Source organism: Caloenas nicobarica, chromosome Z (assembly GCF_036013445.1).
Source record: "Caloenas nicobarica isolate bCalNic1 chromosome Z, bCalNic1.hap1, whole genome shotgun sequence".
Classification (NCBI taxonomy): domain Eukaryota; kingdom Metazoa; phylum Chordata; class Aves; order Columbiformes; family Columbidae; genus Caloenas; species Caloenas nicobarica.
Genome location: NC_088284.1, coordinates 58,561,227 through 58,574,623, shown reverse-complemented (window position 1 = coordinate 58,574,623; position 13,397 = coordinate 58,561,227). Strand labels below are relative to the sequence as shown.

At 39.4% G+C, this 13,397-nt stretch overlaps 1 protein-coding gene across 1 annotated transcript in view; it reads left to right on the top strand.

Moving 5' to 3' along the window:
- Positions 1-13,397, top strand: part of CEMIP2 (cell migration inducing hyaluronidase 2) — a 50,922-nt gene that overhangs the window by 23,719 nt on the left and 13,806 nt on the right. The window contains exons 7-12 of the mRNA XM_065656729.1: positions 2,029-2,198; positions 6,783-6,992; positions 7,373-7,578; positions 8,169-8,238; positions 10,918-11,046; positions 12,286-12,374. Coding sequence (XP_065512801.1) covers positions 2,029-2,198; positions 6,783-6,992; positions 7,373-7,578; positions 8,169-8,238; positions 10,918-11,046; positions 12,286-12,374 — 874 coding nt within the window. The remainder of the gene's footprint in view (positions 1-2,028; positions 2,199-6,782; positions 6,993-7,372; positions 7,579-8,168; positions 8,239-10,917; positions 11,047-12,285; positions 12,375-13,397) is intronic.

Below are 13,397 nucleotides of genomic sequence, written 5' to 3'. Positions count from 1 at the left end.
GTTGCTCCATACCCTACCATGCCAGGCCCTTCTGCCTGGTGCTCCACCAGCCTTGGGTCTGCAGCTTCCCCTCTTGCTGCCTTCCAGTGGGCTGCAGCTTCAGGGTAAAGCACAAAACAGCTGGTGTTGGCTTGTTGGCAGCAGCCCATCCGTGCTCTTCAGGATCTGAGTTTGTCTCGTTCACCTCTGAATATACTCATCTTCAAACCACTCTTCTCCTTCTCTGTTCTTGGAAATTTTCTGTGAATGTCATTAAACTTTCCCGTTACCCCGTGTATTAAGGGGCTGCCAGTTCATATATCCATTTTGCAGTGCAGTTTGCATCCCACAGCATTTGGCTCAGATATGCTTTACTGCATTGTGAAGTCCCAGACACAGAAAAAGCATATCTAAGTTCACCTTATTGTATGTCGGAGCATACCAGGGTGCGTGAAGCCGCAGAGCTTAGTGCCATCAAGCATGACACTTCCTGGGCTTTGTTCTCAGGTGTCTCCTGTTGGGTGTGTTATTGAGCACAGTATTTTAAAGAGCAAGCTTAAGTTGAAGGCTGCAGTACAAAGTTAAAGAAGGTTTTTGTCACCACTGAATAGTGTATTTGCAAACTCTGCTTCATCTCGGAAATCATCTACTCTGAAAAAGCAGCTGCTTTTTAAAAGGATTTAAAAAAAAATTCTTCGAGATGTACAATATGGCATGACATACAAAATCTTGGCTATTTGTTGAAAATAAATGCTATCTGAACTGTATATAGATCTTCAAAAGATGTTAAAGGAGATGAAGTTGCCCATCTTGAGTTTCTTTTACCCCCACTATCAAATTTTATTTGTCATAGTAAGGGATACAGTTTAAAAAAATCCCCAAACCACCCTATATATTTGTTCTGCAAATAGTGAGTTTTCCGTGGAATGGCAAATTTGACACGCTGAAGGACTTGCCATGTTTTGAAGTTTTTGTGTACTTTTCACAAAGTTTTTAGCTATTTTGGTCCCTTTGTAGAAGGAAAACTAGAAAGTGTTGATGGGTAGGAGGCCTAGTTGTTCTTTCTTCACTTGATGTGTATGCTACTCAAATATAGGGAAAAAACAACAGATAAGCCTTCAAGGAGAGGAGTGCAGTCCCATTTACAGACATCAATTATCTTCTTAAATCCTTAGGTACAGAATTAACACCACTCGTTTCTGCTTCATTTTGTAGTAATGACCAGTTTAGGCTTGTATTGTTTTGTAAGCTTTGAAGCTATAGTGATGGTCTAGGCAATCAACAAATGGAAAAAAAAAAAGGGGGGGGGGGAGGAGGGGAAGGTGAATACTTTTAAAAAAAACTCAAACACATTTTTTTAAGGTTTACAGGACCAGATAACTTTCTCAGTTTGTATAGACAAATAAGAAACTGATTGTTTCTCTGGAAGAACAGTGTAAAACTGGAGTGTCATGTTTCCCCTAATTTCAGTTTGTGTCTTCAGAATAGCTATCTAGGAAAGAGCAAATTTAGTTAGGAAAGCAAATCCAAGCAAATCCTTTTTTTTTCTTTCAGAGGGTGGTGTATACCATATTTTCTAAAGGCATTTTTGCCTCGTTTTCAGTTCTAAATTTTTATTCAGAACAGATTAAGCTGCCAGCGTCTTTTTTGTTTTAAAGCAAACTGCATCCATGTTTGTTTCACTAAAAGTTCTCTAGATACTTTGGATTAATTTAAACTTCTCTTTGTTTTTTATCCATTGTTTTCACAAACTATTGAACTGAAGTTAAGATGTGCTTGTGGAAAAAAGGGATTAGTTGTCTTACTAAAATGAAAAATACACAGATGGCACTTTGCTTGGTCTTAGCTGGGTTAATGTTTATAATGTAAAAATTATGTGCTTTTTGTGTGCCTTAGCATAAGAAAAGCTAAGAGAGAACAGCATGTTAAGGTTTCAGAATGCATGGGGTTTGGTGCTACAGTTAGCTTGCTTGTACAAAATGGGTTAGTTTTGTTTTTAATCAGTGACAACTCTTTCCTGCCCCCTGTTTCCAAACTGTTTTTGGACAGAAAATCCTCAGTTTCCTCATGTAGGAGAAATTATTGATGGAGTGGACATGAGGGCAGAAGTCGGAGTTCTTACGAGGAACATCTTAATCAAGGGAGAGACAGAAGATACCTGCTATCGTGAAAAGGAGTGCCAGTTCTTCAATTACGATACATTTGGTGGACATATCAAGGTCTGAAAAACATTTTAAAGTAGCTTTCTGTCATGTAAAGGCATGTCAAGGACAAAAAGATCAATGCTAAATCTTGAAGGATTTAAAAATTTAAAAACCATCAATTTGTACAGCTTCTTTTTGTAGAAATTACTTCATTCTCAGCTTTCCAAGAATTAGATTTAACTCTCCAAGATTTAGTCTGCAGAACTGGAGGAAGGGATATCAATGCATGAAATGCTGGTAGAAGTATCCAGCATATATTGCAATGTTGTAAGGGATTAAACCTTACAAATGACATCCATGCATGTGGATCCTGTAGAATTACAGAATAAAGTTTGATCTCCTTTTTCTCTGTCTTCCCTCTTTTCACTGCCTTTCTCCCTCCCCAAGTGATGAGCATTGAATGGTAGAGATCTGCCTCATCTGAAATTGGGCACCAGAGAGACATGGAGAGGAAAGAAACTCAGTTGGACAGTGGTGATTTTCTATTTAATTTTCATAAAAATTGGAAGTACCAAGGTTAGGTAAAGGAAACAACTTCTAATTTCTTGTATTATTGTAAACATAAAGAAAACTGAGGCAAAGCACTATTATAGAAACTAATATTTGAACTCATATTGACTTAGGTTTTTAGATTAAAGGATTGAGCAGCAGTGCTTCAGCTCTTCGCTGATGCTGGAGGCATTTGAAGTCTTGCATTTTAAATGCAAATGTATTTGTGCTCATTATGTGCTGGTCACAGTTTAAATATCTCTTTCTAATATATTTGGATGCAGATTTTAATTTTGTGGTGGACTTAATGGTGGGAAAGAAAATATGCCCTTCCCTACTGTGTGGCAGCTTTTGTTTTGTGTAGGGAGGCTCAAGGCACTCTTTTGTGTTTAAGATAATGTAATGAAAGAAGCTAATGACAAGCTGTGAATCTTGCAAAGCATGACCTTGATTGCCACTATAGTGCAAAACAGCAGACCCCTCAGATGTCTGGAAGATAGAAAAGAAAACAAACATTTTGAGTCATCAAAGTCGTTATACTGTTCCCAGGAGACTGTTTGGAGTAGCACAGTGACTGCTGCCAAACCCAGACTTCAGCAATAAAAGCATTTTCGGCTTATGTTAATCTTGCATGCTCAAGCACAGGCAGCCCAGGTGCTCACAAGTGTTAATGGCCTCAGGGGTTTTGATCATCGTGGATATTCTACTAGTCACTGGAACAGTATCATAAAGGAGGCTTAATGGCAGTGCGGAGAGGCATTGTAGATTTACAGCTGCATTAGTGCTTTTAAATGTTGAGAGTTGGAGATCTCACGGATGCCTGTTTTTGGCCATCCTGCTGTATTTTAGGCATACAAACTTAAATCAGAGGAGGGGAAAAAGTTATGTTACTAATGTCCCTAGAGGACAAAAAACATAAGAAAATGGTTACCTTTGGTAAATACCTGTTACAGGTAAGTTAATGAAATAACAAAAAAGGGTTTTTCTCAGCTTAGCTCCTTGCAGTTTAGCTGTTGTTCTTGGTTTCTGTTTTCTTAGCAGGTTAGGTGGAAGAAAATACTTTTGCATTCTTGTGTTCCTGGTAAAGCCCCTTGATGTATTTCCTTTGTATGAGGTAGTATTACTGTGAAGTTGTAGGATCAGAGACTCATACAATGTTAGGGATTGGAAGGGACCTTGAAAGATCATCTAGTCCAATTCCCCTGCCGGAGCAGGAACACCCAGATGAGGTTACACAGGAAGGCGTCCAGGCAGGTTTGAATGTCTCCACAGAAGGAGACTCCACAACCTCCTTGGGCGGCCTGTTCCAGTGTTCTGTCACCCTCACTGAGAAGAAGTTTCTTCTCATATTGAAGTGGAACCTCTTGTGTTCCAGTTTGTACCCATTACCCCTTGTCCTATCATTGGTTGTCACCGAGAAGAGCCTGGCTCCATCCTTGTGACACTCACCCTTTATATATTTATAAACATTGATGAGGTCACCCCTCAGTCTCCTCTTCTCCAAGCTAAAGAGACCCAGCTCCCTCAGCCTTTCCTCATAAGGGAGATGCTCCACTCCATCATCTTCATTGCCCTGCGCTGGACTCTCTCCAGCAGTTCCCTGTCCTTCTTGAACTGAGGGGCCCAGAACTGGACACAATATTCCAGATGAGGTCTCACCAGGGCAGAGTAGAGGGGAAGGAGAACCCCTCTCGACCTACTAACCACCCCCCTTCTAATACACCCCAGGATGTCATTGGCCTTCTTGGCCACAAGGGCACAGTGCTGGCTCATGGTCATCCTGCTGTCCACCAGGACCCCCAGGTCCCTTTCCCCTACACTGCTCTCTAACAGGTCGTTCCCCAACCTATACTGGAACCTGGGGTTGTTCCTGCCCAGACTCTACACTTGCCCTTGTTATATTTCATTAAATTTTTCCCCATCCAACTCTCCAGCCTGTCCAGATCTTGCTGGATGGCAGCACAGCCTTCTGGTGTGTCAGCCACTCCTCCCAGCTTGGTGTCATCAGCAAACTTGCTGACAGTGCACTCTGTTCCCTCATCCAAGTCATTGATGAATATATTGAATAGTACTGGTCCCAGTACCGACTCTTGAAGGATGCCACTAGATACAGGCCTCCAACTAGACTCTGCCCCATTGACCACGACTCTCTGGCTTCTTTCCTACAGCCAGTTCACAGTTCACCTCACTACCCGATAGTCTAGACCACACTTCCTCAGTTTAGCAGTGAGGATGCTGTGGGGGACTGTGTCAAATGCTTTACTGAAATCAAGATAGACCACATCCACTGCTTTGCCATCACCTATCCACCTGGTTATGTCCTCATAAAAGGCTATGAGGTTGGTCAAGCACGACTTCCCCTTGGTGAAGCCATGTTGACTGCCGCTAATGACCCTCTTATCCTTGATATGCCTTGAGATGGCACCAAGGTTAAGTTGTTCCATCACCTTCCCAGGGATGGAGGTGAGGCTGGGTCCTCCTTCTTGCCCCTTTTGAAGACTGGAGTGACATTTGCTTTTCTCCAGTCCTCAGGCACCTCTCCCATTTCCCATAACTTAGCAAAGATGATGGAGGGTGGTCTAGCGATGACTTCAGCCAGCTCCCTCAGCACCCATGGGTGCATCCCATCTGGACCCATGGATTTATGGATGTCCAGATTGCTTAATTGCTCCCTAACCCAGTTCTCATCAACCAAGGCAAACTCCTCCATTGCCCTGCCTTCCTCTGGGGCCTCAGAGGTGCGAGGCTCCTCAGGACAGCCTCTGGCAGTGTAGACAGAGACAAAGAAGGCATTCAGTAACTCTGCCTTCTCTGTTTCATCTGTCACCAGGGCACCCACCCCATTCATCAGTGGGCCTGCATTGCTTTTAGTCTTAGTTTTATTTGCCATGCATTTGAAGAAGCTTTTTCTGTTGTCCTTGACCCCTCTCTCAAGGTTTAATTCTAAGGAGGCCTTAGCTTTCCTAGTTGCCTCCCTGCATCCTCTGACAACAGCCTTATATTCTTACCAAGTGGCCAGCCCCTCATTCCATGATCTGTAAACTCTCCTCTTCCACTTGAGTTTGCCCAGCACTTCCCTGTTTAACTAAGGAGGTCTCCTGGCTCCCTTCCTTGACTTCATACGTGTTGGGATGCTCTGATCTTGAGCTTGGAAGAAGCAGTCCTTGAATGCTAACCAACTGTCTTGGGCCCCTTTACCTTCAAGTACCCAAGTATGACTCTGAAGGCAGTTTCGTATCTTCCTTAATAAAGGAAGTTCCTCTGGAGTGCTGTGCCCAGTTTTGGATTCCGATTGCAAAGAAGATGTAGGTGCACTGGGATTTGTTCAGTGAAGGTGGTGTGTGAGAGTATGTGATGATGGGGGAGGAGCTGAGAGAACAAAGCTTCCTTGGTGTGGAAAAAACAGAGATGACTGTCTTCAGGCACTGGGAAAGGTTCAGAGAGGCCAGAGCAGTTCTTGTAGGTGCACAGTGGTAGGACAAGAAGCAATGGGACCAGGCTTCAACAAGGCAAATTCTGCTTAGATATCAGCAAAATGAAAGGGAAGAACCAACTGACTTTATATAAGCATCTCTGTGGCTGGAGGTATTCCTTGGGCAATGTGCTGGGCAGCTGTCTTTAAGCTGACCTTGTGCTGAGCTGAAAATTGGACCAGGTATCTCAACAGGTTCCTTGAATCTGTATTATTCTGTGATTTCACTGAATTAAGTCTGTCCCAGGTGAGCTACATTGGTACAGCTTCAGTGTAGACAGGCCCTAATGTGGGTGTCTTGCGTATTCGGACAGTATGTGGCTATAAATAAAGAACATTTAACGTGCCAGGTGATAAAGACCAAACTGTACAGTGTGGCAACATGTTTGGTGAAAATTGCTCTGTTTTAGCCAGTTGGAGATTTAGTTTTTACACTTATTTGCAAAGGATACTGTTTTGTAAGGCAGGATGTAGGGCAAGACAGAAATTATTCTTCTAACTTTTATTGTGTTGGTCTTTGGTAACTGTGTCCCTCTAACTTTTGTACATCTGGTATAGATAATGTATTAACTTAAATTTCCGTTGTTTAAAAAGCAAATAGTTGCTTATTCATTCTGGGCTTCTCATTATGTTTTTAGATTTTGAAGAATTTTACATCTGTTCATCTCTCCTATGTGGAACTGAAACAAATGGGCCAGCAGCAGACTGGAAGTTACCCTGTTCACTTTCACCTTTGTGGGGATGTGGATGAAAAAGGAGGTTATAGTTTCAAGACTTACCTGGAAGGTCTTTCCATTCATCACTGTTTTTCCAGATGTGTGACTATTCATGGAACTAATGGCTTGCTGGTAGGTGCCAGGAGAGTAAAACACACTGTGTTTAAATAAGTGTTATAAAGAGCATTTAGAGCAAAAATATTCCCCTCCCTTATTCAAGTTTTATGCTTAGCAATGTTTTTTTATTTCAATGAATAAAGGAACAAGTGCAAACAGTAACTTTTAACAGATCTTACCATTCTGTTTTTCAGATTCTTGCAGGCAGCTAAGCTGTCCAGACATAGTAGTGTGTTTTTAAGGGATGAATAAAACTGTGTGTTTGATTCATCTGAACTGCTGATACTAAAGCTTCACTCTGCAGCTGTGCCAAGATAGTAAAACTAAATGGTACTTGTCAAATAAATCTCAGTAAATGCTATTGCTACTGACATAATGAACTTGTATTTCTGCAGATAAAGGACACCATTGGCTATGACACACTGGGTCACTGTTTCTTCACAGAAGATGGCATTGAGCAGAGGAATACTTTGTTCCACAACCTTGGGCTAGTCACGAAACCAGGCACTCTTCTTCCTACAGATAGAAACAGCAGCATGTGTATTGGTATTAGGGATAAAGTCTATGGGACTTACGTCCCAGTGCCAGCCACAGACTGCATGTGAGTATTTCATAGTGAAAAAGTAAAACCAAACCAGCTACAGCAGTTAAACTGCTGGTGATCTCTTGACAATATACAGATGGAAACATTTTTATGTATAGTTTAATGAATGCAGACACCTTAAATGTAGTTCACATAGTAGTGGTATTAAAAAAAAAAGGAAAAAAAACCTAGTGTTTCATTAAAGAGAGAAAAGAAGTTATTTTGTGGGAAAACTCTTGTTTCTTGCAATACTTGTTCAATAGACTTTTAAGGATGCGTCCTAACTTCTGTGTAAAGGCATGCACATTCTCAAGCTGTCACTGCTGTTTTTTCTGCATGCTACTAATATCTTGTAGAAGCTTATTCAAACAGTTTTTATTGCATGGAGTATCCGAACAACATTAATAAGTAAAATACTGTACATTGAACTAAAGAAAGAAGCATTTTTGACTTCGAAATGTGGAGGGGGTTATGATTTTTATTTCATATGTGAAGCAGTAACTTCAGACATCAGTTTAGCTTTTTCTGATGTGCTTGTTACAAAGGGGTGATATTTCTGTATGAGCTAGAGCTCTTCTATAATAACTTCTTTCTGAATAATTTTTCAGGGCAGTTTCGACATTTTGGATTTCTCACCCCAACAATCATCTTATAAATAATGCAGCAGCAGGTTCACAGGTGAGGCATATGGTTATAATTCAACACAAATTACTTGTGCCACTGGTATTTGTAAAACCTGTAACATTTACACTCCAAAACGAGACACGTTTTTCTTTTATGTATGAATATATTCAGCAGCATATTGGCATTACAAGTGCAGTTTGTCAAGGTGTGCATTGAAGAGATGCCAAAAGTCTTTGTTCTGGCTGGAACAGAGGAGATTTCTTCCTCCTTTGTAGTTAATAGACCTGACAATAGTATCAATGTGTGTATGTCATGAGTTTACTGTGTGACTGCAAGATTTGTCTTCATAGTTGTAGTCCTGGAATGAAAAATAACTGCAAGAAATGTTTGTTGTGTAAGAAACAGCTGAAACACTTTTATGGTCAGTCAGTCATTTGATTCCCATCAGCGACTGCTGATAAGCTTTTTTTCTTGTTATGAACCTTATATTTGTTCAAATCTCTTGTCACAGCTACGTGCAAAGTAAAGCTGAACTACTCAGTACGTGTTGCGGAGAAGGGGGCTGGAGTCTGTTCTAGTGCTACATTGGATGAGAGGCTGAGATGTGCACAGTTTTGAGTGGATTTTTGTGAAGAGATCAGTGGGAATGTAAAATGGGGAAGATGGTGGTGGTTGTTGCAAAGGCTCCAGTTCTGGAAGGAGGATATGCATATGTGTCGGTGTATTCTTAGGCACACAATACATAAAACTGTTTTTAACAGAACAGGATTGCAAATATTTAAATGAGATGAAAGATCTAGAATATTTAAAAAAAAAAAAACACAACAAACACAACACTTTGAAAATTTTATTCTACTTTTTGTGTGGTCTGGCTGCTTGGTGGGTTTTTTTTTTTTTCGACAAATTTTCCTGGTTGACTGTCTACCACTAGAACAGATCTGGACACACTTATCAAATCAAACCAATTATTCTCTTCCCAGTGCAGTGTCTTTCCATTTTGTCTCCTTTATGTCCTATACGTTTACTGTGTATTAGCATTGCAGGCTAAGTTAAAGGAAACAGCTTCCTTCATCTAGTGCTTAAAACCCTGCATGGTCTTTTTGTGCCTCTGTAGTGTATCCCAGTAAATGTTTCCTTTTGTTACCAGAATGTGCATGGTCAGAGCAAGCATTTGTGCATGTTATGAAGTTTTGCCACTCTGATATACCTCCCTTGCATGGGTATAAACATGATAGTATAAAGGGACTACAGCTTATTATGTTTCAAAACCAGAATGCTTCAACTGTGTTGAGACAAACTCTGCAGTGTAGAGCTTTTGCTGATATAAACTGTAACAATTCACAAGCAAATAAAATAATTCCATTGGCCCCCCCAGCTTCTTCATTACACAATGAAGCCTGTTGTAAGGGTGTATCAGCAATAGATGTTTCTTTTGTTTGAACTGTATGTGAGAGAGGAGGAGGAAAAAGCCTTTTTCACTTTTCCGAATGCTTGCAAGTGCTTAAGGAGCTTTTAAGGTTATTAAACTTTTTTCCAAGCATTGGGATATGTTTCAGATGAAATTTACTTGAGTCTGCCAAGCACAGAGCTGTATTTAATTATATGTGAAGTAAGATTTTGGTATTTTTATTAATGGAACATCCACATTTGCTTTGGAATTGTTAATCACCAGAAATGTCAAAGTATGTCATCATTACGGATGGGAGTATGTTACTGAGAAGCGGAATTTCCAGGACTGTTTAGAAAATGAGTATTTTCTCAGAATGAAATGCATGAAATCTTTTAAGCCCAAATGAATTAGCTTTATCCGTGTTTGTTGAACAGGAGTATGATGACTATTTTTCATGAGATGAACCACTCAGTATGCAATGTTTCTTTAGCTACTGTCTAACCCTTTTATGTGCCTTATGCAATAATTCTTTTATTTTTATAAAGGCGCAGAGCATGTGGTCAGGCAAAATTTTTCGTGTTTATAGGTATCTGCTATGCAGGTGCTGTTGCGATGCCACATCTTGTGAACCCAAATATGGTTGAAAGGGGAACTCTTAGAGGTCTCATTTAACAGACAAGTCCAGTTTCTTTAAGAGCAGGGATGTTGAAGAAGTGGAGAAAATGAACAGATGCTGAAATTATTACTGCATGTTATTGGCACAGTGCTCTGAATTGGCCAGACTTCTTGATGTGCTTTTTTCCCTTCTTCTGAAAGCTCTTGTGGCTTTTTTGGCTGTGTCATTAAATTCTGGTGTGAATGGAGATTAACAAACCTTAGTCAGACTGTAACAGTAAGGAGGGGAGAAGAGTTTTTGAGTATTTTACTGTAAATGGTAAGATTTACTAGTAAACAAAGAAAAATTGAGTGCCTGTGATGAAATATAACTGAAATGCAAAAATTACATTAACTGACAGTTTTCTGGTTGGAAACATTAGAGGATCTTAAATGTGTGGTGTTGCATGGCTTCACTGAGAAGCAAAACACTTTTTAGTACATATTGTTCACTGGAATATAGCCTCATTTGCAAACTTCTAATTTGTCATTGGGCAGTTGTTTGGAGACTTCATTTTGAAGAATATATTCTGTTGTGCACAATTGGATTTAGATGTGTCCTTATTCTCTTCCTTGCTTAAAATATCCATGTTCACCTTAGTGTACATTTATTTTCTGATTAGAAATATCAGCACCCATGGTAGTATCAGACTCACTTAAAAGTAATGTCATTCTCTCCTTACTTGCAGGATGCTGGAATATGGTATTTATTCCACCGGGTTGCTACGGGGGATTCTCATAGTTTAGCCATTGAAACCAAATCAGAGCTTACACCCCTAGGAATCTTCTATAACAACAGGGTTCATTCTAATTTTAAGGTAAGTTATTATCTCTTTTAACAATTTTTACAGTTCTTTGTTTGTAACTATTCTATATTAGGACTTCTCTGTTTACATTTTAAGCTGGTTAGGTGATAGATTCATGGTGTGTTTGAACTTCACGATTCTAACTGGATATTGTACAACAGTGTATAATCAGCACGTGTATAGTTTCTTGCCACATTTTGAGTATTCACTGTATTTAATATCTGTGTAAGGCACAAATAACTAAAATCAATTAATACTTCTAGTGAAATATATTATCTCAAAAGTAGCATTTCAGATGCTACTCTCTTACTGATAGCATTGTTTCCTACTCTGAAGAAAGCTGACCCTTGCAGCATCAAAGTTTATTACAGTTGTGATTCATCCAGTAGCTTCCTGGAATAGGTACTAAGGTACTAATGTACAGTAACTCAGGTGTTATCATATCATGGCACAGTCTCTGACTAGAGATTAAGCTTTCAGGTTGCCTTCAGGAGCCTAGCCATTGGCAACAGTGTCTTGTTAGAGTTTTCTCAGCCTAGATAGGTGTTTCAGCTTTATGGCTCTTATCTTTAAACAAGGCTAGCAGTTTGTGTGTTAAAATTCCATGGTAAAAGAGTGAACTCCACTAGCAGGTCAGAGGATCTACTCATGTAGGAGCACTCAACTGTAATCATAATTTGAATCGGAGGTGAAAGCAGCTGCAGGTATTTGTGTACGTAATTCAGGTTAAATAACACAAATGCTTCCTTCTGCTCCTCTTTCTCAAGTAAATTATTTCATACTGGATTATTGAGTTTGAAGCTGATAATTGCTCGAGCAAAAATCAGCATTAGTAGTGAAGGTAGTTTAGTTTTAAAGGAAATATAAAGCATTTTTCACAGTGTTGGTTTTTTTCCCCCATTTGTGAGAATATTTTGAATTCACCACAGGATTGTCTTCCAGATTTTCCAGAACAGCATCTGTAAGTAAGTGTAAACCTCAAATAGTTAGATATTCTGAAATAAATCTGAAAAGAACTTTGATTTTCCATTACTTTTTTTCTTTTATAATCCCAGGCAATTATTGTCCTCTATCCAAATTAGCATAGACAGATGCTGTTTTCCTCTTCCACAATATATTAGTTAAGCCCAAACTGAAAGATCTAGGAGTTTTTAATATATATATCGGATGGAACGTGAAGTTTAAATTTTAGAAATGTGATGTCTAGTCTAGTTTTTGATAGTATGAATTTTCTTTCCTTGCTTGTTTCAGGCTGGTTTGTTCATTGATAAAGGCGTTAAAACAACTAATGCTAGTGCTGATGATCCCAGAGAATATCTTTGTTTGGACAACAATGCAAGGTAAAGGATATTTTCTTCCAAGTGAGTGAAAAATGTCAAAGTTCTGAGACTGCCCTTACATTCATATGAAGAAAAACATATTTAAAACAATATAATTACTTATAAATAGTAATCAAACATATACGTTCTTTCAGATATTCATATATTCTTTTTCCCTTATTTGTTCATCTGTTTCGGGAACAACAGAGCACAGTGAGCCTTAAAGGAGTTGGTCGTTCCTTCTGACCCCTTGCTCAGGGTAGTTTTCAGCCTCTTAGAAGACCATCACGTTAAACATGCTCCACTGTCATGCTTAAAGTGTTTTTTGGAATTGCTGTTAAAATTAAAGTCTTACTTTAAAATCTGCTCTTCTGATTTATGACTCAGTTTTAAATAATTGTTAGAAAAACGCTTACAGCCAAGTAATATGTTCATATGCCTTTCCTACTGCTGAATGCTTCCTGCTGTACCTCCTAGACATGGAGATCATAGCTCTGGTGCAGTTTTACCGAAGGCTATTTGCAAAGATAGTATGATCAGCCACATTCTTTGTAGTTTACCAAGTGAGAGAAAACAGTGAAGAGTCTAGGAAAATTCCAGGTTATACTGTTCCTGGTTAGTCTTGTCCTGAACTTCAAATAAAATACCCTGGGATAGTGGTCAAATGACAGTATTGGATAACTGTCAACATTTCGGTGTGACAACTAAGCATTAAGATTGAAAATACGGTTCATAAGGTTATCTTTATGTCTGATTAACCTGTGTTTAGGATGAGGATAGTTAAGTGATAATTGCAGATGCAGAAAGGAAAGTTCTCAGTTTTGCCAGTGCTTGAAACTTCTTGATCTGGAAATTAACTCACTGGTGCAAAGTTTTGACAGAAAACCCTTAAAACCCTTGTGGATTATCTCAGTCATAACAGGTAGTCAAGAGGAAGATATGAGGGGCAAAATACAGTGTGAGAACCTGTAGTATTTTGACAGGGCTTCAACAGAGGATGGGGGAAACTCAGTGCATGACATGGGGTTCGTATTTCACAGCAGC